We start from the raw sequence: 24,984 nt of genomic DNA, 5'->3' as shown, positions 1-24,984 counted from the left end.
GAATGCAAGGTGGTTTTATATTCACAAAACAATCACATGATACATCACATCAATAAAAGAAAGGATGAAAACCATAAGATCATTTCAATAGATGCAGAAAAAGGATTTGGCAAGGTACAACATCAATTTATGATATTTTAAAAAACCTCTCTGCAACATGGGTTCCGAGGGACATACCTCAACATAATAAGGGCCTTATATGAAAAACTCACAGCCAACATCATACTCAGTGGGGAAAAAATGAGAGTTTTCCCCTAAGGTCAGCAGTCAGAGAACAAAGAGAAATAAAATTCATCCCAATCAGTAAAGAAGTAAAATTCTCACAATTTGCAGATGACATGATACTATATATAGAAAACCCTAAAGATTCCACCATAACACCGCTAGAGCCCATAAATCAATTTGGTCAAGTCTCAGGAAACAAAATCAATGTACAGGAATCTGTTCATTCCTATACATTAATAATGAAGCAGCAGAAAGTAAAATGAAGGAAACAATCCCATTTAAAGTTGCACCAAAAACAATAAACTATCTATGACTAAACTTAACCAAAGAGGTGAAAGACCCATACTCTGAAAATGATGACATAAATTTAATGATGAAATAAATTTAAGACAACACAAATAAATGGAAAGATATTCCATGCTCATGGATTGTAGAACAAATGTTAAAATGTTTACACTACCCAAAGCAATCTGTAGATTTGGTGCAATCCTTGTCAAAATGCCAACAGCATTTTGCACAAAACTGGAACAATTCTAAAATTGTATGGAACCAGAAAAGGCCTCGAATACCAAAGCAATCTTGAAAAAGAAAAACAAAACTGGAGATATCATAATTCCAGACTTAAAGTTATATTACAAAGGGGTAGTAATTAAAACAGTATGGTACTGGCATAAAAACAGACTCATGGATCAATAGAATAGAATAAAAAACTCAGAAATAAACCCACAATTGCATGGTCAATTAATCTTTGACAAAGAAGGAAATGGGAAAAAGACAGTCTGTACAATAAGTGGTGCTGGGAAAACTGCATAGCTACATGCAAAAGAATGAATCTCAGCCACGTTCTTACACCATACCCAAAAACAAACTCAAAATGGATTAAAGGCATAAATGTGAGACTGCAAACCATAAAAATCCTAGAAGAGAATACAGACAATAATTTCTTTGACATCAGCCATCGCAGTACTTTTCTAGATATGTCTCTTGAGGCGAGGGAGATAAAAGCAAAAATAAAAGGTATATCAAAATAAAAGGTTTTTGCACAGTGAAGGAAACAATGAACAAAACTAAAAGGCAACTTACTGAATGAGAGAAAAGATATTTACAAATGACATATCCAATAAAGGGTTAGTATCAAAAATATATGAAGAACTGATACAACTCAACACCCAAAAAACAAATAATCCAATTTAAAAATGGGAAGAACACATAAACATTTCTCCAAAGAAGACATCCAGACTGTTAAAGGATACTTAAAATGATGCTCAACATCACCTATCATCAGGGAAATGCAAACCAAAACTACAATGAGATATCACCTCACACCTGTCAGAATGGCTAAAATCAACGAAAGAAACAGGTGTTGGCAAGGATGTGGAGAAAAAGGAACCCTCTTGCACTATTGGTGGGAATGCAAACTGTTGTGCAGCCACTGTGGAAAACAGAATGGAGGTTCCTCAAAAAACTTAAAAATAGAACTGCCCTATTATCCAGGAATTACCCTACTGGGTATTTACACAAAGAATACAAAAACACTAATTCAAAACAATACATGAACCCATATTTTTATTGCAGTATTATCTATGATAGTCCAACTATGGAAGCAGCCCATGTGTCCATTGATAGATGAATGGATAAAGAACAAGTGATATATCACACACACACACACACACACACACACTGGAATATTATTCAGCCATAAAAAGATGAAATCTTGCCACTTGTGAAATGGATGAGCTAGAGAGTGTAATGCTAAGTGAAATAAGTCAGAGAAAGACAAATTCCATATGATTTCACTCATGTGGCATTTAAGAAACAAAACAAATAAGCAAGGAGAAAACAACAGATAGATAAACCAAAAAACAGACTCTTAACTACAGAGAACACACTGATGGTTACCATAGTAGAGGTCAGTGGGGTGATGGATCAAATAGGTGATGGGGATTATAGTGTACACTTATGATGAAAAAAAAAAGTTAAAAAAGCAAATAAAGCCGTCTCCTGAGGCAAGGGAAACTAAAGCAAACATAAACTATTGGGACTACATCAAAATAATAAGCTTCTACACAGCAAAGGAAACAATCGACAAAAGGCAACCTATGGAATGGGAGAAGATATTTGCAAATGACACATCTGATAACAGGTTAGTAAGCAAAATATATAAGGAACTGATAAACTTAACACCAAAACAACAAATAATTTAAAAATGGACAGAAGACATAAATAGACATTTGTCCAAAGAAGACTTACACATGGCCAGCAGGCACATGAAAAGATGTTCATCGTCAGTTCCCATCAAGGAAATGTAAATCAAAATTACAATGAGCTCTCACCTCACACCTGTCAGAATAGCTAAAATCAACAACAGAAGAAACAAAAACTGTTAGGATGTGGAGAAAAAGGAACCCTTGCGCACTGTTGGTGGGAATGCAAACTGGTACAACCACCAGTGGAAAGTAGTATGGAGGACCCTCAAAAAATTAAAAATAAAACTACCCTATGATCCAGTAATCACACTACTGGGTATATACTCAAAAAATAGGAAAACACTAATTCAAAGTGATACATGTCCACTTGTGCCACTTGTCCATTGGTAAATGAATAGATAAAGAAGATAGAAGAGAGGAAGATGGCAGCAGAGTAGGAGGACCCTAGGCTCACCTCATCCCACAAATACAACTATATCACTATAAAATCATCCTAAATACCCTAGAAATCAACCTGAAGACTGACAAAACAAACTCCACAACTAAAAGAAGTGAAGAGGCCACTTTGAAGAAGGTAGGAAATGTGGAGATGTGGTTTAGGAGGAAAACAGATCCTGGGTGCTGCAGAATGGAAGGAGCCATAGTCTTGGAGAAGGGTGAGAGGGAGCAGAGCATGCAAGGGAATGCACAAGGAGAATGTTTCCCCATAGCCACTGGCTTGGAAAGCTAGAACAGCTGAATTTCATGAGTTCTTACAACTAGCAGAGCTTGAAGCCTGGAGTTTTAAGGGTCAGCAGGCTAGGCTGGAATAGACCCCAGAGAGCACTGTGCTGCTCCTGGAGAGAAGGCAGGCAAACAACCCAGGGGAATGCACCATGGAAATAGTGATGTGAACATTGCCTGCAGCACACAGTGGGGGCATTATTTGCTCTTCTTGAGTGTCCCTGAAAAACAACATTCATGGAGAAATCTGTCCAGGAACAAAGGATCTGGCTGGCGCCATTGCCCTCCTCTGCTCTTCAGCATAAACACAGAGCCACTAGCTGGAAGCAGCCAAGTGCAGACACTGGATACTTAACTTGCTTACACTAAGCCCCACCCCCTTGCACTATAGTGGAATATGCCTTTCTCAGCCACGCTTGCCTCTGTCCCAGCACAGGTAGCCCCTTTCCCAGAAGACCATCACAAAAGACTGCCTGTACCACACATTCCAAACAGTTTTGCAGGGCCTCAGTTCTCGTGGAAGTGGTGTCAGGTCTCATTTCACAAGCAGACTAGAGCACACCTAGTTAAAACTCACCACATTCAATCCAGGGAGGAAACAATGTCCACAGATGGCAAGGAAATCCTCTGCAGATGACAAGCCAGAAGGACAGAGCAAAACAAAATAGCAGAGCACATGCAACACACACTGGAGGCACTCCCTGAAGCACCAGGCCCTGAGCACTACAGGACTTCTTCTTCATAAGACCATTACTCTCATGAGCAGAAGACATAACTGGCTTTTCTAAAACAGAGAAGTCAGAGACATAGACAAAATGCAAAAATGGAGGAATTTGTCCAAAATGAAAGAACAAGATAAGACCATGGTCAGAGATCTAAGTGAAGCAGATAGAAGTAACATGCCTGTTAGAGAATTTAATGCAACGATCATAAGGATATTCACTGGGCTTGAGAAAAGAATGGAAGACACCAGTCAGACCCTTACCACCAGGTTAAAGAGTTAAAAAGAATCAATCAGAGATGAAGAATGCAATAAATGAGATTGGAAAGTCTTAATGCAATGAACAGCAGCCTGGAAGAAACAGAGGAATAAATTAGTGACATAGAATAAAAATAATGGAAGACAAGTCAAACAAAAGAGACAAAGAAGAATGATGGAACATGAGAATAGACTTAGGGAATTCAGTGACAGCATCCAATGTAATAGCATTCATGTCAATAGGAGTCCCAGAAGGAGAGAGAAATGAGGGCAGAAAATTTATATGAGGAAATAATAGCTGAAAATTTCCCTAATCTGGGGAAGGAAACAGACATCCAGATCCAGGAGGCACAGAGAACTCCCATCAAAAAAATCAACCAAAGCAGGCCAACGCCAAACCGTATTGTAATTAAATTTGCAAAGTACAGTGATAAACAAAAACCTTAAAAGCAACAAGACAAAAGAAGTCCTTAATTTATAAGGGAAGACCCATAACACTAGCTAAAGATTTCTCAACAGAAATTTGGCAAGCCAGTAGGGAATTGTGTGATGTATCCAAAGTGCTGCATGGGAAAAATCTGCAGCCAAGAATCCTCTATCCAGCAAGGCTAACATTCAGAATAGAAGGAGAGAGAGTTTCCCAGACAAACAAAAACTAAAGAAGTTCATGACTACTAAACCAGCCCTGCAAGAAATATTAAAAGGGGACTCTTTGAGTGAAAAGGAGAGACTAAAAGTGACAGTATAAAGGCAGGAAACAAAAAAGCAGTAAAAATGAATATTTCTGTAAAAAATCATTCAAGGAACTCACTTTAAAAAGGATATAAAATATAATAACTTAGACCTAAAATGTGGGGAGCAGAGAAGAATGGGTTCAAACTTAATTGAACATCAACTTACTATAGAGTGCTATTTGCAGAAGAGTTTATATACAAACCTAATGGTAACCATATATCAAAGACCACTCATAAATGTAAAGAATACAGAGAAAGAAATCCAAATATATCACTAAAGAAAATCAGCAACACAAGAAAAAAAGACAAGAGAGGATCAGAGAAAATCTACAGAAACAACCAAAACAAGTAATAAGATGGCACTAAATACATATCTATCAATAATTACTGTGAATGTAAATGCACCAAATACTCCAATCAAAAGACATAGAGTGTCAGAATGGATTAAAAAAAACAAAACCCATCTGTATGCTGCCTACAAGAGATACATTTTAGACCTACAGACACCTGCAGAATGAAAGTGAAGGGATGGAGAAATATTTATCATGCAAATGGATGTCAAAAGAAAGCCAGAGTACTAATACTTGTATCAGACAAACTAGACTTTAATAAACACACTAAGAAGAGACAAAGAAGGGTGCTATAAAATAATAAAGGGAAAATCCAACAATAGGATATAAAAATTATAAATATTTATACACCCAACGTAAGTTCAGCAAAATATATAAAATATTTAATAATAAGCATAAAATAACTCATTGATAATATAATAATAGTAGGGGAATTTTACACCCCATCTACATCAATGGATAGAGCATCTAAACAAAATCTGCAAGGAAAAAATGGCTTTGAATGACACACTGGTCCAGATGGACTTAACCTATCTATTCAGAACATTCCATCCTAAAAAAGCAGAATAAACATTCTTTTCAAGTGCAAATGGAACATTCTTCAGAATTGATCACATAACAGACCACAAAACAGGCCCTAACAAATACAAGAAGATTGAAGTCATACCTGCACCTTTTGTGACCACAATGCTATGAAACTAGAAGTCAAAAACAGGAAAAAAATCTGGAAAGACCACAAATACAGAGAGGTTAAATAACATGCTACTAAACAATGAATGGGTTAACCAGGAAATAAAAGAAGAAATTTAAAAATATATGGTAACAAATGAAGATGAAAACACAATGGTCCAAAACCTTTGGGATGCAGCAAAAGCATATCAAAGAGGGAAGTTTATAACAACACAGACCTATCTCAAGAAACAAGAAGAATCTCAAAGGGGATCCCTCCTACATTGTTGGTGGGAATGCAAGTCGGTACAGCCACTCTGGAAAACAGTGTGGAGGTCCCTTAAAAAGTTAAAAATTGAACTACCCTATGACCCAGCCATTGCACTACTGGGTGTTTACCCCAAAGATACAGACGTAGTAAAGAGAAGGGCCATATGCACCCCAATGTTCATAGCTGCATTGTCCACAATAGCCAAATCATGGAAGGAGCCGAGATGCCCTTCAACAGATGACTGGATTAAGAAGCTGTGGTCCATATATACAATGGAATATTACTCAGCTATCAGAAAGAACGAATTCTCAACATTTGCTGCAACATGGACGGCACTGGAGGAGATAATGCTAAGTGAAATAAGTCAAGCAGAGAAAGACTTATCATATGGTTTCACTCATTTATGGAACATAAGAAGTAGGAAGATCGGTAGGAGAAGAAAGGGATAAAGAAAGGGAGGGTGAACAGAAGGGGGAATGAAACATGAGAGACTATGGACTCTGGGATACAAACTGAGGGCTTCAGAGGGGAAGGGGGTGGGGGAATGGGATAGGCCGGTGATGGGTATTAAGGAGGGCATGTATTGCACGGTGCACTGGGTGTTATACGCAAGTAATGAATCATGGAACTTTACATCAAAAACTAGGGATGTACTGTATGGTGACTAACATAATATAATAAAAAATATTATTATTAAAAAAAAAGGAAAGAGAAAAGAATCTCCTAAAATTCAACCTGCTTGAAATAGCTACTGTTAAGAGCCACTACTTAAAACTTTTTCCTTTGGGGACAGCTCAGTTGGTTAAGCGTCTGCTTTTGGCTCAGGTCATAACCTCAGGGCTTTGGGATTGAGCCCCATATTGGACTCCCTGCTCAGTGGGGAGTCTGTTTCTCCCTCTCCCTCTGCCTGCTGCTTGTGCTCTGTCAAATAAGTAAATAAATTAAAAAAAAAAACAAGAAAAATCTCAAAAAAATAACCTAACCTTACACCTAAAGGAGCTAGAAAAAGAACAACAAACAAAGCCTAAAGCCAGAAGGAGGGAGGAAATAATGATTAGAGCAGAAATAAATGATACAGAAACTAAAAAAAAAAAAAAAAAGAACAGATTAATGAAACCAGAAGCTGGTTATTTGAAAAAACTAATGAAGAAAAACTAATGAAGTTGATAAAACTCTAGCCAGACTTACAAAAAAGAAAAGAGAAAGGACCCAAATAAATAAAATCATAAAATGAGACAGGAGAAATAACAACCAACACCACAGAAATATAATTATAACAGAATTTTATGAAAAACTGTATGCCAACAAATTGGACAACCTAGAGAAATGAATAAATTCCTAGAAACACATAAACTACCAAAACTGAAACCATAAGAAGTAAAAAAGTTGAACAGACTGATAACCAGCAAAGAAGTTGAATCAGTAATCAAAAAACTCCCAACAAACAAAAGTCCAGGGCCAAGTGGCTTTACAGGCAAATTCTACCAAACATTTAAAGAAGAGTTAATACCTATTTTTCTCAAACTATTCCAAAAAATACAAGAGGAAGGTAAACTTCCAAATTCGTTCTATGAGGCTTGCATTACCCTGATACCATCACCGGATAAAGACACCACATAAAAAAAAGAGAACTACAAGCTAATATCAGTGATGAACATAGATGCAAAAATCCCCAACAAAATACTAGCAAACCCAACCCAACAACACATTTTAAAAAATCATTCACCATGGTCAATTTGGATTTATTCCTGGGTTGCAAGGCTGGTTCAATATTTGCAAATTAATCAGTGTGATAGATCACTTTAAAAAGAAAGGATGGGACACCTGGGTGACTCAGTTGGTTAAGTGTTTGACTCTTGATTTCAGGGTTGTGAGGTTGAGCCCTGCAGCAAGCTCCATACTAGGCATGTAGTCTGCTTAAGATTCTCTCCCTCTCCCTCTGCCCCTCCCCACCCTCTCTCCCTCTCTAAAAAAAGGAAGGATAAGAACCATATGATCATTTCGATATATGCAGAAAAAGCATCTGGCCAAGTACAACATCCATTTATGATAAAAAACCCTCAACAAAGCAGATTTAGATGGAATATGCCTCAACATAATAAAAGCCATATATGAAAAACCATAGATGATATCATCCTAAATGGGGAAACACTGAGAGCGTTTCCTTTCTGGTCAGGAACAAGACAAGGATGTTCACCTACCATTTTCTTCAACATAGTACTGGAAGTCCTAGCCACACGAGTCAGACAACCAAAAGAAATAAAGGCATCCAAATCAGCAAGGAGAAAGTCAAACTGTCACTATTTGCAGATGACACGATACTATATATAGAAAACCCAAAAGATTCCACCAAAAAACTGTTACAACTGAGAAATGAATTCAGTCAAGTCACAGAATACAAAAATGAAGAAGCAGAAAGAGAAATTAAGGAATCAATCCCATTTACAATTACACCAAAAACAATAAGATACCTAAGAAAACTAAAAAAAAGAGGTCAAAGACCTCTACTTTGACAACTATAAAACACTGATGAAAGAAATTGCAGATGACACAAATGGAAAGACATTCCATGCTCATGGATTAGAAGAACAAATATTGTTAAAATGTTTATACTTTCAAAAGCAATCTACACATTTCATGCAATCCCTATCAAAATACCAACAATATTTTTCAAAGAGCTAGATCAACCCTAAAATTTGTATAGAATCAGAAAAGATCCCAAATAGCCAAAGCAATCTTGAAAAAAAAAAGACAAAGCGGGAGACATCACAATTCCAGACTTGAAGTTATATTACAAAGCCATACTGATCAAAACAGTATCATTCTGGCAGAAAAAATAGACATATAGGTCAGTAGAGCAGAATAGGAAACCCAGAAGTGAACCCACAACTATATGGTCATTTACTATTCAACAAAGCAGGAAAGAATATCCAATGGGAAAGACACAGTCTCTTCAACAAATGTTGTTGGGAAAACTTGACAACAGCACGCAAAAGAATAAAAGTGGACCACTTCCTTACAAAATAAATCCAAAATGGGTTAAAGACCTAATTGTGAGATCGAAACCATAAAAATCCTAGAAGAGAACACAGGCAGTAACTTCTTTTTTTCACACTTTTTAAAGTAGGCTCCATGCCCAATGTGGGGCTTGAACTCACCACCCCAAGATCAAGAGTCACATGCTCTACTGACTGAGCCAGCCAGGTGCCCCATGCAGGAACTTCTTTGACATCAGCCTTAGCAATTTCTTTCTAGATATGTCTCCTGAGGCAAGGGAAACAAAAGCAAAAATGAACATTGGAACTACATCAAAATAAAAAGCTTCTGCAAAGGAAACAATCAACAAAACTAAAAGGCAACGTACAGAATGGAAAAAGACATTTGCAAATGACATATCTGATAAAGAGTTAGTATAAAAGTATATAAAGAACCTATACAACTCAACACCCAAAAAACAAATAATCCAATTAGAAATGAGCAGAGGGCATGAATAGACATTTTTCCAAAGAAGACATCCAGATGGCCAACATACATATGAAAAGATGCTCAAATCACTCATCATCGGGGAAATACAAACCAAAACTATAATGAGATACCACCTCACACCAGGCAGAATGACTAAAATCAACAACACAGAGAACAACAGGCATTGGCGAGGATGTGGAGAAAGGGGAACCATCTTGCACTGTTGGTGGAAATGTACGCTGGTGCAGCCACTCTGGACAAGAGTATGGAGGTTCCTCAAAAAGTTAAAAATAGAACTACCCTGTAATCTAGCAATCACACTACTAGGTATTTGCCCCCAAAATACAAAAATACTAATTGAAAGGGATACATGTACCCCAATGTCTACAGCAGCATTATCTACAATAGCCAAAGTATGGAAACAGCCCAAGTGTCCATCAACTGATGAATAGGTAAAGAAGATGTGTATTGACAAAATTAAGAACTTCTAGTCATCAAAAGAAACTACCAAGAATAAAAAGGCAAGCCACAGAGTAGGAGAACATATCTGCAATTCATATAGCTGAGAAAAGATTCAAATACAGAATTTATGATGGACTCCTACAAATCAATAAGGGAAGACAACCCAATATAAAAATGAAGTTATTTCACAAAAGTAGATGGCCACTAAACATATAAAGAGGAGCTTAACTTCATTATTTCATCAGGAAAGCACAAGTTAAAGCCACAGTGAAATACCTCTACATACCTCTTAGAGTGGTTAAAATGAACAACTGTTCATACCATTAGCAAAGATGTGGAACAAATGGAACTTGTATACACTGCTGGTGGGAATGTAAATTGGTACAACTACTTTGGAAAACTATTAGGCAGTATCTGCTAAAACTGGACATACACATACCCTGTGGTCTATCATTTCTACTACTGGGTGTATACTCAACAGAAATGTGTATATATATATGTGTGTGTGTGTGTGTGTGTGTGTGTGTATACACACACACACACACACACACCATTGTTAGAAAGGCCTGCTTGCAAGGTTGGCTCTTGGCTGGCATCTGAAGACTTGGATTTGGGGAAGGTTTCCACCATCTTTCTAATGATAAGTATAGTTTACTGTGTCTTTTTTTAAAGATTTATTTATTTATTTAAGATTTCTTTATTCATTTTGAAAGAGAGAGCAGGAGCAGGAGCGGCAGAGGAAGAAGGAGAGAGAATCTCAAGCAGACTCCATGCTGAGTGCGGAGCCTGACGCAGGGCTGGATCCCATGACCCCGAGATCATGACCTGAGCCAAAATCAAGAGTCAGATGCTTAACCAAATGAGCCACCCAGGTGCCCCTAGTTTACTATGTCTTAATTGTACAAATAATGTAGCTTGTGCTGAACACCTGCTCTCCTTCTGAGAGTCTGGAGTTTGGATACCTGTCAGGCAGAAGGTGCCTATATGATCAGCCCCTTAATTAAAATATTGGGTACCGATTCTCAATTGAGCTAGTAAGCAGCATTTCACACGTGTTGTCACAATTTGATGCTGGAGAAATTAAGCACGTTCTGCATGACTCCATTGGGAGAGGACTCTTAGAAACTTGTGCCTCTTTTCCTCTAGTCTTCTCACCGTGCACCTTTTTCCTTTGTTGATTTTGCTTTGTATCCTTTTGCTGTAATTAGTCCTAGCCACAAGTATGATGAGAGTCCCATGAGTCCTTCTTAGTGCATCACCAAACCTGAGGTGGTCTTCAGAACACCCAACACAGTGGTGACAGTGGTGGGATTTTCTAGAGTGACCCTAACTCACTTAAATATGGCAAAAGCATTGTTTGAAAAAAGGAAGGTAGAGAATGACAAACCTGTGGTACCTGGGTGGCTACAGATTTATCCATGATACAAAACAGCAGCTGAACTGCTTTCTGTTGTGAGAGGTAAAAGTTACCTATGACATTTGAAAATGATTGCTCCAACTCCAGGAGAGTTGGCTTGGTGGATCCTCTGGCTACTTTTGGCCATGATGGCTGAAGTGAGGGGGAGGGGAAGTGCATCCTAGATGACGCCTTTGGTTTTTCTTTTCTCCTCCAGACTAAAGGAGAAGGGGCCCAAACACTCCCAAAGGTGATCCATGGGTGGGCCAAAATGTTAAAAAGTTCATGCACCTTTTCTCCAAGTGGGAGGAAGAAAGGTTAAATCACTTCCCAGGGCTAGAGCAGTTTTATAAATCAAAGGGAAAAATACTCTGGCCACTGATACAGCAGCCTCCCACCCCCACCCCCATATTACAGCTGGGATCTCCCTGCAACTATAATGTTACATAGGTAAATGCTGAATTTTCTGCTACAGGTTTGAGTAAACTTTCAGTAAGAGTGAAAAGGAGAATTTTTTATTTTATTTTATTATTATGTTCAGTTAGCCAACATATAGTACATCATTAGTTTTTTTTCTTCTTTTTTTATTATGTTGTGTTAGTCCCCATACCATATGTCATCAAAGTTTTTGATGCAGTGTTCCATGATTCATTGTTTACATATAACACCCAGTGCTCCATGCAATACTTGCCCTCCTTAATCCCCGTCACCGGGCTAGCCCATCCACCCACCCCTCTCCCCTCCAAAACCCCCAGTTTCCCAGAGTCCATAGTCTCTCATGGTTTGGCTCCCCCTCTGATTCCCCCCTTCACTCTTCCCTTCCTTCTCCTAATGTCCTCCATGCTATTCTTTATGTTCCACAAATAAGTGGAACCATATGATAATTGTCTTTCTCTGCTTGACTTATTTCACTTAGCATAATCTCCAGTTCCATCCACATCGATGCAAATGTTGGGTAGTCATCCTTTCTGATGGCTGAGTAATATTCCATTGTAAATATGAACCAAATCTTCTTTATTCATTCATCTGTTGAAGGGCATCTCAGCTCCTCCCACAGTTTGGCTATTGTGGACAATGCTTCTATGAACATTGGGGTGCATATGGCCCTTCTCTTCACTACATCTGTATCTTTGGGGTAAATACCCAGTAGTGCAATTGCTGGATCATAGGGTAGCTCTCTTTTTAACTTTTTGAGGAACCTCCATACTGTTTTCCAAAGTGGCTGTACCAACCTGCATTCCCACCAACAGTGTAATTGGGTTCCCCTTTCTCCACATCCTCTCCAACATTTGTTGTTTCTTGCTTTGTCAATTTTTGCCATTCTAACTGGTGTAAGGTGGTATCTCAGTGTGGTTTTGATTTGAATTTCTCTGATGGCTAATGATGTTGAACATATTTTCATGTGTCTGTTAGCCATTTGTGTGTCCATTTTGGAAAAGTGTCTGCTCATGTCTTTGGCCCATTTTTTTTATATAGTGTTCAACAATTCATTACTTGCATATAACACCCAGTGTTCATCACAACACATGTCCTAAATGGCTTTGTTATTTTGTGGCTTTTGCATCTGGAGATATGACAAAAATTGATGTAAAATGTTATATTTTTATAATCTCATAAAGCTAGAGAGATCATTCTGATCAAAGAAAGCTGCGAAAAAGAAAGAGTGTTAGTGGAACACAGGCACCTTGCTCTTTGCTGCCAGTGGGGAGATCGAAATTCAAATTCTTTGAGTAATGGAAAAACAACTAGTCTCTGTAACTAATGATTTTTACTATCATTTTTTACTGATTGGAGCTTCTAGAAAAAGAAAGACATGAAAAGACAATCTCCCAAAGAAAATAAATTTCTTTGAGTTTAAAAAGCAGTTTTAGTTGCTGATAAGCTTTTATGAAACCAAATGTCTAACTCTTAGAGGCTGATAATTTTTCATCCTGATGTGCATAATTTTGAGTGTTCAGTTTGGACTGCAAGACACAATAGTTTAGGGAAGTCTTGCTTATCACTTAGACTTGGACTTAGACCATGGCTGACTGGCACTGTAGCATCCCAGCTTTGTGCTGCCTACGAGAAGCTGCTATGTTTTTTGACATCCTAATTTGGCATTCACAGATCCTAATTGCCTGGACCTGACTCTCAGCTGAAAGCTGGTATGGTCTGCTATAGACTGTTCCCACCTCAGCACCAGATATGCTGAACTGAAAGCAGGCACAGGCTAAACAAAGTCTAAATGAACAAAATGAAACTCAGTTGAACTCAGACTCAAATCATTGCAGATTTGGGTCACCCCTCCAGTGGGGCTCTAAATTTATGAAACCATCCTGGGTTCTGGCTGGGCCATTTGGGACAGTTGCTGATGCCCACATGAAAAGGCTTGTTCTCTGATTGGGCCATTTGAAATTGATCTGCTGATTGGCTCTTTATGTCTGATACAGAAACTGAGTGCATTCTTGTGATTTCTGCAAAAACTATAAAGTGGGGGAACGCACATCACAGGAAATGTGACCCCTCCCTGACTCCTGACATATTGCTCTTGACCCCTTCTTGGGACTGTGCCACTGCTGTTGGTCGTTGTGTTTGGCTTTCCAGATTAGTTCCAGTTTACAAAAATAGATTGATAACTTCACTCCTCTCACTGTTCTCCTGATACACAAACCTAGTAATGCAATTTGCTTATTAAATGCAGCTGTCCTGAGAAAGAAAGTGATCTTTTCTAGGCTGCTCACTGGATACATGATTGGGACCAAAGGGAAGAGTGGTATGAAAACTCAATTTTTTAAAATATTTGAAGATTCAGGATTTCATCTTGACCAGTTCCTGGACATAAACTGTATAAAATGTTTGCCTATGAAAATGCTTTTAAACATCTTGCATACAGTTCTTCCAGACAAAAGTTCTGGATGAGAGGAGAGGATTGTAAAACTATGGTTGCTAAATGAGATAGCTGCTTTCAGGAGACACTCCCATTGGAATCAAAGAATGAGCTGAATTTTTTGGACTGGACTGGAAACCTTAGGATAGGAAGCCTGCGGTGGGAGGCCCTATTGGAGGTCCTGTTAACCTAAACTGCCTGATTAATGTATGTGATGCCTAACATTTGTAAACTCTTTTTGTCCAAGAGTACTGTGTATGCCCTCTGGAATTGTACTTGTCTGTGAGCCCTGATTATCCTGGCACTGCCTCAGCCTTGGAAGGCATTCAGTTCAGCTTCAATTTACTGACCAGGCTTGAGCTATGCCTAGATTGATCCCTCAAGCCAGATAAAAAAGGTTAATTCAGAAACTTAAGGAGGAAGCTACCTGGTGGTTGAAGATACATCCTTACAGTAATTGCTTGTTCTATCTAGCTAAATCTAAGACCCCTGAGAGCATAACTGAGGATAACACTACAGGTGAGGCTTACTTTGCTGCACTGGGGCCTACTGACAAAGACAGCTTGGCCAAGAGCCAATGGGGTGGACTGTGCAGAAAAAGAGTTCACACGACAAGCCTGAGAATGCTATTCTTAGAAAAATCTGCTTGCAAGTTTGTCCCTTGGATGACATCTGAAGACCTGGATTTGGGGAGGATTCCACCAACCTCTTAAGGATAAGAGTGGTTTACTGTGTGTCTAAACTGTACAAACAGTATGCCTTATGCTGAATACCTGCTTTCCTTTTGAGAGTCTGGAGTTTGGGTATGTGCTATGCAGAGGGTGCCCATGTGACCAGCCTTTAATAAAAACATTGAGTCTCTAAGAACATCCTTGCTAGACAGCATTTCACACATGTTGTCACATTTTGATGCTGGAAGAGTTATGCATGTGCTATGTGACTGCACTAGGAGAAGAACCTTAGAAGTTTGTGCCTGGTTTCCTCTGGATTTTGCACCATGCACCCTTTTTCTTTACTCTTTTTGCTTTGTATCATTTTGCTTTAATAAACCTTAGCTATTAATCAGCTGTATACTGAGTTCTGTGAATCCTAGTTGATCACCAAACCTGGCGGTAATCTTTGGGACCTCCAGCACAACAAGAATGTTCACAGAAGCTTTATTTATAATAAGAAAAAATGGGAGGGGTATCTCAAATGTCCATCAACAAGTGAATGAACAAATAATGATACGTTCATATGTTGGAATATTATACAGCAATGAAAACAAGTGAACCAATTCTACATACACCAATATGGATGAATCTCATAGACTTAATGTTGAGTGAAAGAAACTAGATGCCAAAAAGTGCATATTATATTATTCTATTAATATAAAGCTAAGAAATGAACCTACTTATTTATGGTGATTGATGTTTGAATGGTGGTGAACTTTGGGAGCTGGGGGATGTTAACAACTGGAAAGGGGCACAGGGAGGCTTCTGCAGTGCTGATAATGTTCCATATCTTGATTTGGGTTGTGTGTTTACTATGCAAAAATTCACCAATTTTTACATTTAAGATTTATATACTTCTTGATTTGGGTTGTGTGTTTACTATGCAAAAATTCACCAATTTTTACATTTAAGATTTATATATTTCATGTATATTATACTATAAGAAATTACCACTATACTAGTGTCCAGTGATGGGTGAAAAGATAAACATAACATGGTGTGTACATACAATGAAAAATTCTTCAGCCTTGAAAAAGAATAAAATTCTGACACATAGTACAAAATGGATGAGCCTTGAAGACATTCTAAGAGGAATAAACCAGTCACAAAAGGACAAATATTGTATGATTCCACATATATGAGGTGCCAAGAGAAGGCAAATTTATAGATACAGAAAGAATGGTGATTGCCAGGGACTGGCAAGAAGGAAACATGGGGAGTTTTTGTTTAATGGGTACAGTTTCAGTTTGAGAGGATGGAAAAGTTCTGGAGGTGGGTGGTGGTGATAGTTGTACAATACTGTGAATGTACTTAATGCCACCGATTAAAAATGGTTAAAATGGGGTGCCCGGGTGGCTCAGTTGGTTAAAGTGTCTGCGTTCGGCTGAGGTCATGATCCCAGGGTCCTGGGATGGAGCCCTGCATTGGACTCCCTGCTCAGCGGGGAGTCTGCTTCTCCCTGTGCCCCTACCCCTGCTCGTGCCCTCTCTCTCTCTCTCTCTCTCTCTCTCTCTCTCTCTCTCAAATAAGTAAATAAAAGATTTGTTTTTAAAAATAAAATAAAAATGGTTAAAATAGTAAATTTTGTGTTATGTATATTTTACTACAATAAAAAAAAGAAACAAAATGGAAGGAGTAGTGGATAAACCTGGTTGTGATATCAATCTAAGCTAAAACGTGTGCTTTCCAGGGTGGACCCTGGAATACGATGAAGGCGTTGATAGCTCTCTGGTTCTGTCCCTAAAAGTGGAGCAACACTAAAAATGTGCATATTTGATAAGTTTCAGGATAAAGCAGGGGCAAAAATAAAATCCTCAAGAAAAAAATGTGTTCCAATAAAAAAAAAAGCAGTACAGTTCTGTCAGTACTAACATGAAACGATATTCAATATATATTTTGGGGAGAAAGAGTTTGAGAACGAGCTCTTTGTGCATAGTGCTATCCTATTTTATACAATATATCCTATGTTATAAAAGGGGAAAAGTGTGTGAATAAATGAACTATTGCCTCATTATTAAGAGGTATTGTTGTGATAATTGCCTTTTGAAAGACAAAAAGAAATTCGACTACATGTAACGTAGACATCAATTATCAGATAGATTCTAATTTCAGAATGCTAAACTATAAAAAAGAAGACATACGCAAAGAATGTGTGTGTGTGCGTGCGCGCACTTGTGTGCATACATACACAGACTTCCCCTTTCCTAAGTTTTCAAAAATGTTCCTCTGGTAAATGAATTTTACTCTATGTATAAGGTTCCACAAAATTTCCTATCAGACACAATAATATTAAAATATTTTGACTTATTTGGATAAGATGTGTTGTTCATTGAATTAAAATGTGTCAGTACTATGCAACTGAAGGAGATCAAGATTAAACTCATTTCAGTTTTCCAGTTTAGTATGCCATCTTTATGCTGACGAGGTTTTTTTCAGCTTTCTTAAAGCATGGTTTACATTAATGTTTGATAGCCAATATAGCTTTTGCAGTTTTCATGGGATTTAAGGAAATTCAGCATATGAATGTCAGTAATGGAATTCTATCATTCATAGAACTATTAATTTTCATGTGCATTCTTTTCTCTCATATGTAGATTATGTGACTTCTTTATAAGAGCATAAATTCCTTTAAGAACAGAGGTAATTGTGTACCTTTCTCTTGGAGAGCCCTGCAGTGCTTCGTATGGCTTTGTACATGACATGGATACTAACTTTGAGACACAGAAATTTGTTCAATCAGAAAGTGTAAACCTAATACAAAAAAAAAAGTTTGCTGATTGTATTTGTGCTCTAGAAAGATCTTGAGCATTTCTCAATTCTATCTCAGGATGCAACAGTAGAATGAAACTCAGTGGACGACCCTACAGGCATATGGGAGTCCTTGGAACTTCAAAACTCTATGACATTCGGAAGACTGTCTTCACCTTCACTCCACAGGTGTGTGAAATGAGCTTTAGCATGCATTGAGATGAATGGAAGTAAAACAGAAACATTACAGAAATAAAACATTTACTGGAGTTAGAACAAGTATTAGAGTTCATGGGGCCTTGCACATATTAAGTTGCTTAGTAAATATTTGTTGAGTTGGACTGAATTGAAGTTGTAGCACGGAACAATGCCAAGTGATTGTGGCTACCAAGAGTAGTCCCGGGTGTTGCAGAAACAGTGACTAGAGATTTTATAAATGTTGGAGTACTTTAAAAAATACTCCTTTTTAATGTTAAAAATAAGTATTTGTCCTTTATTAACAAAATATAGTCTTTTTATTTAGCTACTGAATTATGTGTTCTCTTTGTTTTGGGCAGGGGACCTTTTTATATGCCTGGAAATCATTGACATCCTCTTCTAAAGAAAAATGTCAGTACTGTTTTAGCCATGATTTTACCCATTATTAGCCTGATATTTATTAGCCACATTACAATTATATGTGTGCATAGGAGGAGAAACTATTTTCTGCAAAGAAAGCTAAAGCTCCCCATTTGTCATTTTACATGTGAAATTGTGCAGCTGAGGTATAGACAAAAGAGTAACGGACCATAGATTCTATTTCTGACCTTGCCATTTGCTAGCCATATAACTTTGTTAATCCGCTTAATGTCTCTTGGCCTTATTTTCATCTATTAAAAGATAAGCCCTCACTCATTTGTTATATAATTAAATAAAATTATGTACTTGAAAACACTTTGTAAATTATAGTACACTGTAAAAATGTCAAAAACTATGTTTCAGTGGACTATCAGATTCTTTAGAAAGAACGAGGAACTAAAGTTGGAGATATTGTTGCCTCTGTGACATGTTATATAGCTTTGTAAATATGTGAGTACTTTAAAATATTATTGGACAGTTGTAAGAGTAAATTATTCTGAACTGTTATTTTTCTTCTTTTTCTCAGTTTATAGACCAGCAACAGTTCTACCTGGCTCTGGACAACAAGATGATAGTAGAAATGCTTAGAACAGACCTCTCCTACCTCTGTAGCCGCTGGAGGATGACAGGCCAGCCCACCATCACCTTCCCCATCTCACATACCATGCTTGGTAAGGTTGTATGAGGCAGGAAACTAGTGTATTTTTGGAATAAATCATGTGGTTAGCCCTTCAAATGCTTCAAGTCACTGGAGAGCTACTCATTATCATTTATTCTTTCAATAGTAATGTATTAGCTCCTATTTTGTGCCAGGCACTTATCTAAGCACTTGGGATACATGGGGTGAATAAGGCAGGTGAGGTTTCTACTCTCACGGAGCTTATGTTTTAGACTAATATGTATCAAATGAACTAATGCACAAGAATATTTCAGATGGTTTGAGGGCTATAATTCAAAAAATGTAATAGAATAACTTGGGGGCTACTTGGGAACTAATCGGTTTTTAGGTCAATTTGCAGAAATTTTATTAATGCAATTCATTTTAAAGATAGTAATAATACATTCTGCATCGGTCTTACTCCAGTGAAACATCAAGATTTTATAGAGAAGTTCCCAGACTTATCCTTCCAAGACTTGCCTAACCAAAGCAATAAAATTTAACAGGGAGAAGTGAATAGACTTTCAGTTTATCTTCCCTTATTGGCTGGGCTTCCTGACATTGCTTATTTGAAACTGGGTGAAAGGATTTATTATTCTCTCAGTTCCTAGAGGACTAGAGCCAATACTGAAGCACTGCTTCCTTTCTGTGTCTTTGCAATTGCTTCCAAAAGCCTGTTTGTACTGCTGGAGTACATAGAATTCCTTTTCATTAGAGAAAAATGCTTTCTCATAAATCATTCAATGTCCAGGCAGACTATTAGGGATATTGGTCACATTTTTAAAGCCCTTCAAACACAGAGGAGTTGAGAAAGTAGGGTAGTCTTTCTTCTTTTTGCCTTTCTTCTTTATTTAAGCCAATTAACAAGTACCTGATTAATAAACACTATGTTCCCAGAATTGTCTTCAGGAAGTATAAAGTCTAATTGGAGAGGCAAAGCTGATACACAAAAATAATAGAAAACAATTGAAGACAGTATATAAAGAAGTACCAACCATTAGATCAGTATTTTAAAGTGAAGGCGATCAAGTTGTTAAAGAAAATTTCTTGACTGAGGTGGGACTTATCAAGGCTTTTGGGGATGGGTAGAATTCATATGGGAGGAGGGAAAAAGGAAAAGAGTTTTAGGTAAGGGGAAAATACCATGAATGAGATCTAGAGACAAGGATGAGCTTGACCTGTGAGTGCACAGTGGAGAGGCCAACCTGCATAGAGTGGCTTTGCATTTTAGAGTATAATTATCAACAAAATTGGATAAGGTGGGGTCAGATTATGAAGGCACTGCAAATAAGCAGAGATATTTAACCAGATTTTCTCATAAGTCTGAAATTATCAACAGTTTTTGAGCAACGAGTGACATGATGAAAGTGGTGTTTACAGAATATTGATTTGATGACAGTATACATTGTAGTGAGGAGAATTTAATATCAAAGAAAATAATCCAGGCTTGAGATGATAAGATACATTGGATTGGTGCTAATAACAATAGAGTGGAAAGAAGAATACAGGAGTCATTTAGACAACACCTGCAAGTCAAATGTTGGCTACCAGATATGGGATATGAATCAAGGTGATGCGAAGATGTGGAGACTAGGTCAATAATGCTGCCATTGATAGAAACAGAGAAATTCTATAGGAAGATGTCAGTTGTGAAGGGACGTGTTGAATTTGTGGTGACAAAGAGATTGCAAAATTGAAATATCTAATAGGTGGGGTGAGATGCACAGCCATAGTTTGGGAAGAAAAATAAAACTAAAGGTCTAGATTTGAATCACAAAGTTTTGATACTTGGTCACACAACAAAAACAGCAGTAACAATAACAGTAATAACTACAATATTTATTGAACATTTTCTCTGTGCTAGGCACTGAGCTAAGTGCTTTCAATGCATTATTTTGAAATTTCTACAACTCTATTCGGGTAGGTAATATTAATAGCCCCATTTTATAGATGAGGAAGGTGACTCATTTTCCAGAGGCACAAAGCTTGTGACAGAGTCAGGCCTCTAACAGTCTGTTGGTCCCCAAAACCTACATTACCAACAGCCATGTGTTTTTGTCAGTGACAATTTTGTGCTGATGAAATGAGAATGAATATGCTAGTGATCACATTAAAATGTGAATTAGTTAAATTACCATATTAAAGATAAAGATTTCCAGGGGCACCTGAGTGGCTCAGTCCTTAAGCGTCTGCCTTCGGCTCAGGGCGTGATCCCGGTGTTCTGGGATCGAGCCCCACATCAGGCTCCTCCGCTGGGAGCCTGCTTCTTCCTCTCCCACTCCCCCTGCTTGTGTTGCCTCTCTCGCTGGCTGTCTCTATCTCTGTCAAATAAATAAATAAAATCTTTTTAAAAAATAAAGATAAAGATTTCCAGAATACATATAAGACCAAAATCCAGCTAGATGCTACTTACAAAAATATCCCTAAGATAAGATTATATGGAAAAAACCAGAAAATAAAAGAATGTGTAAAGATAAATCATGTAAATGCTAACAAAAAGAAAGCAGTGGTGGCAACATTAATATTAAAAATAGTAAATATAATTCAAGGCACAAGTCAGTAAAAGGCACAGGAAGGATAGTTTATATTGGTAAGAGTTACAGAGACAAAAAGCAGAATCAGATCTATAAATACAGATAACAAACTGATGGTTGCCAGAAGGGAGGGGGCTGGAGGATTGGACAAAATGGGTGAAGAAGGGAGGGAGATAAAGGTTTCCAGTTATGAAATGAATAATTCATGGGAATCAAAGGCACAGCATAAGGGGTACAGGGAATGATATTGCAGTGTAATGGGACAGATGGTAAGTACACTTGGGGTGGACATAGCATAATGTATAAACTTGCCAAATCACTAACTTGTACACATGACACTAATGTAACATTGTGTGTCAATTATACTCAAAAAGGGAGTTGCAATATAACAAGACGATATAACAGTTCTAAACTTTTACCTACACGATAGTATCAATGAAACGTATAAAGCAGGTATTTAGGAAAACTTAGACAATATGATAAAACCATTGTACAGTCATAGTGCTAAACCATAACATACTTCTATCAGAATGTCACAGATCAATCATAAAAATAATTAAAGATGTAATGTTCCACGATTCATTAGTCACTAAATCAAAAACTAATAATGTACTATATGTTGGCTAACTGAACATAATAAAAATTAATTAATTAATTAATTAAAGATGTAGAGGGTTAACATGCCTGATTTTTGTATTTACGGGTATATATAAAACTATACCCAAAAAGAATACACAAAAATATTTATTTTTTTAAAAATAGAAATCATATAGATGACATTGTCAGACATATGACATAAAACTAATTAACACAAGAATAATAAAAAAATCTGACATGAAGGAATTACATTGTTTTAAAATTATTCTTAGATTAAAGAGGTCATCAAATTTGAAATTAGGTAGTATTCTAAAATAAAAAATGATACTACTACTTATCAAAATTTAAGAGATTTGGCCAGAGTCATATTCGGAAATATTCATATCCATAAATTCTTTTGAGGGGAAAAAAAGGAGTTCCAGTTTCCAGACCAAATGAAGTAGACTCACTTCTCCCTTTTACTCCTGCTAAGTACAGGTAAAACCCTGGACATTATCTATAAAACAAACATAAGAATACTCTGAAAGTCTGAAAAAAAGAAGGGAGACAGGCTAGGGACTTTGCACCTGAGAAATGACACAGCAGCGAGTATTCTGTCTCATATATTCTGGACTAGATGCAGGAGTTTTTATCCCAGAAATCCAAATGGTGCAGATTTTAAAAGCCTGAGAAAAACCTTTCTCTTCTAGCCAAAGTAACAGGAGAGGAGCAACCTAGCCAGACAGAAAACTTTCAGACAGTAACTGTCCTACTCTAGCCAAAACCACCAAAAAAACTGCAGCCTCACTCCCACTCCTATAACCAAAGGCTGAGTGTGGACCCTAGACTTCTACCTTCGCATAGCTGTGAAGAAGCACCCCTCTTCTTCCTTACGAGTAGTGTCTAAGAAGTGCTAGTGGGGAGCTTAGACTTTCATCCTTGCCCGACAATAGAGGAATCTCCTTCTGTACCCACTAGCAGTAACTAGGCAGTGCTCCCTTCCCTGCTGCACAGTATCAGAAGAGATCTGACTCAGAAGATTCAGGAAGATCCAAAGTCTCATAAGATGATACCCCATATTTCCAGAATACAATAGAAATCACTTATACCAATGTCCAAGAAAATCTTAACTTCAATTAGAAAAATTGATCAGCAAACACCAATATCAAGATAACAGAGATGTTGGAATTGTAACAAAGATTTTAAGGTAGTCATCATAAAAATAGCTTAATGAGAAATGACTGGACTGCATTTGAAACTTGAAAGTAGGAAGTCTCAGCAAAGAAATAGAAATCCTCAGCAAAGAAACTGAAAACATAAAGAACCAAATGAAAGGTTTAGAACTGAAAACTGCAATAACTAAAGTGAAAAACTCACTAAATAAGCTCAATAGAATAGAAAGGGTAGAGTGAGTTTGAAGATATAGCTATAGAACAGCAGGTGGAATTAAGATGGATGGAAGAACTTCACAATCAAGAAATGCAGAAATGTAAAGAAATGCAATTAAAGCAAGAGAAAGGCTGACATGGAAGGGAAGAGATGAAGACTGGTCAATGTGAGATGGAAGAACAAGTGAGACACCAAGGAGAGGAAAGGCCAGATGGGCTACAGGGATCCAAGAGAAATAGACATGGGAATGGATGGAGGAGGAGCAAAGAACATGGGAGAGCCCTGCGATTCAGGAGGCCACAAATTTCTACCTCAAGATGGTGGTAGTGGCATAGGTTATGAAGCTAATCCTGGAGTTCCACCAGCAAACATGAGTAGTGCCATTATGGGAAGGAACATATGTACTGAGCATTTGGGGCAGACAGGTGTGAGACCTGTGGGTGGACAGGGTCCTCGAGGAATGAGGCCTAGAAATCCAGAAGGATGTGGCAGAGGGAGAGAAGAATATAAAGGCCCAAACAAAAAGCCCTGATCTTAGATGTGATATCTAGGTTTTCATTCCAGTTTGTTTTTGTCTTTTCTTTCTTAGATACAAATCTTTCAAATTCTTATGTTGTAGTAATAAAGCTGCCTTTTTATGGATGTTAGCAGTTTATTGACCTAATATTTGTAAATGGTCTGCTTGTGCAGGTACAATTACATAATGCAGTGTTTGAAATGGGAATTTTCCCCCTTATTTCCTTTTTTAAATTTTTTAAAATTCAATTAATTAACATATAATGTATTATTGGTTTCAGAGGTAGAAGTCAGTGATTCATCAGTCTTATATAATAGCCAGTGCTCATTACATCAGATGCCCTCCTTAATGTCCATCACCCAGTTACTCCATCCCCCCACCCCTCGCCCCTCCAGCATCCCTCAGTTTTTTTCCTATAGTTAAGAGTCTCTTATGGTTTGTCTCCCTCTCTGATTTCGTCTTGTTTTACTTTTTCCTCGCTTCCTCTGTCATCCTCTGTTTTGTTTCTTAAATTCCACATATGAAGGAGATCATATGATAATTGTCTTTCTCTGACTTATTACGCTCAGCATAAGGCCCTCCAGTTCCATCCACATCTATGTAAATGGTAAGTATTCATCCTTTCTGATAGCTGAGTAATAGTCCATTGTGTGTGTGTGTGTGTGTGTGTATATATATATATATATATATATATACACATCACATCTTTATCCATTCTTCTGTGGATGGACATCTGGGCTCTTTCCATAGTTTGGCTATTGTGGACATTGCTGCTATAAACATTGGGGTGCAGGTGCCCCTTCAGATCACTACATTTTTATCTCCAAGGTAAATACCCAGTAATACAATTGCTGGGTCATAGGGTAGCTCTATTTTCAACT

General features: G+C 37.6%; 1 protein-coding gene across 9 annotated transcripts in view; it reads left to right on the top strand.

Moving 5' to 3' along the window:
* Positions 1–24,984, top strand: part of PHKA1 (phosphorylase kinase regulatory subunit alpha 1) — a 140,684-nt gene that overhangs the window by 75,237 nt on the left and 40,463 nt on the right. For all 9 annotated transcript variants that reach the window (XM_034649624.1, XM_034649623.1, XM_034649625.1 and 6 more), the window contains exons 15-16: positions 17,891–18,000; positions 18,956–19,100. In XM_034649624.1, coding sequence (XP_034505515.1) covers positions 17,891–18,000; positions 18,956–19,100 — 255 coding nt within the window. The remainder of the gene's footprint in view (positions 1–17,890; positions 18,001–18,955; positions 19,101–24,984) is intronic.

The sequence above is a fragment of the Ailuropoda melanoleuca genome, chromosome X, assembly GCF_002007445.2.
Source record: "Ailuropoda melanoleuca isolate Jingjing chromosome X, ASM200744v2, whole genome shotgun sequence".
Taxonomy (NCBI): Eukaryota; Metazoa; Chordata; class Mammalia; order Carnivora; family Ursidae; genus Ailuropoda; species Ailuropoda melanoleuca.
The sequence above is the reverse complement of the archived record's forward strand: the minus strand, read 5'-3'. Positions and strand labels throughout refer to the sequence as shown.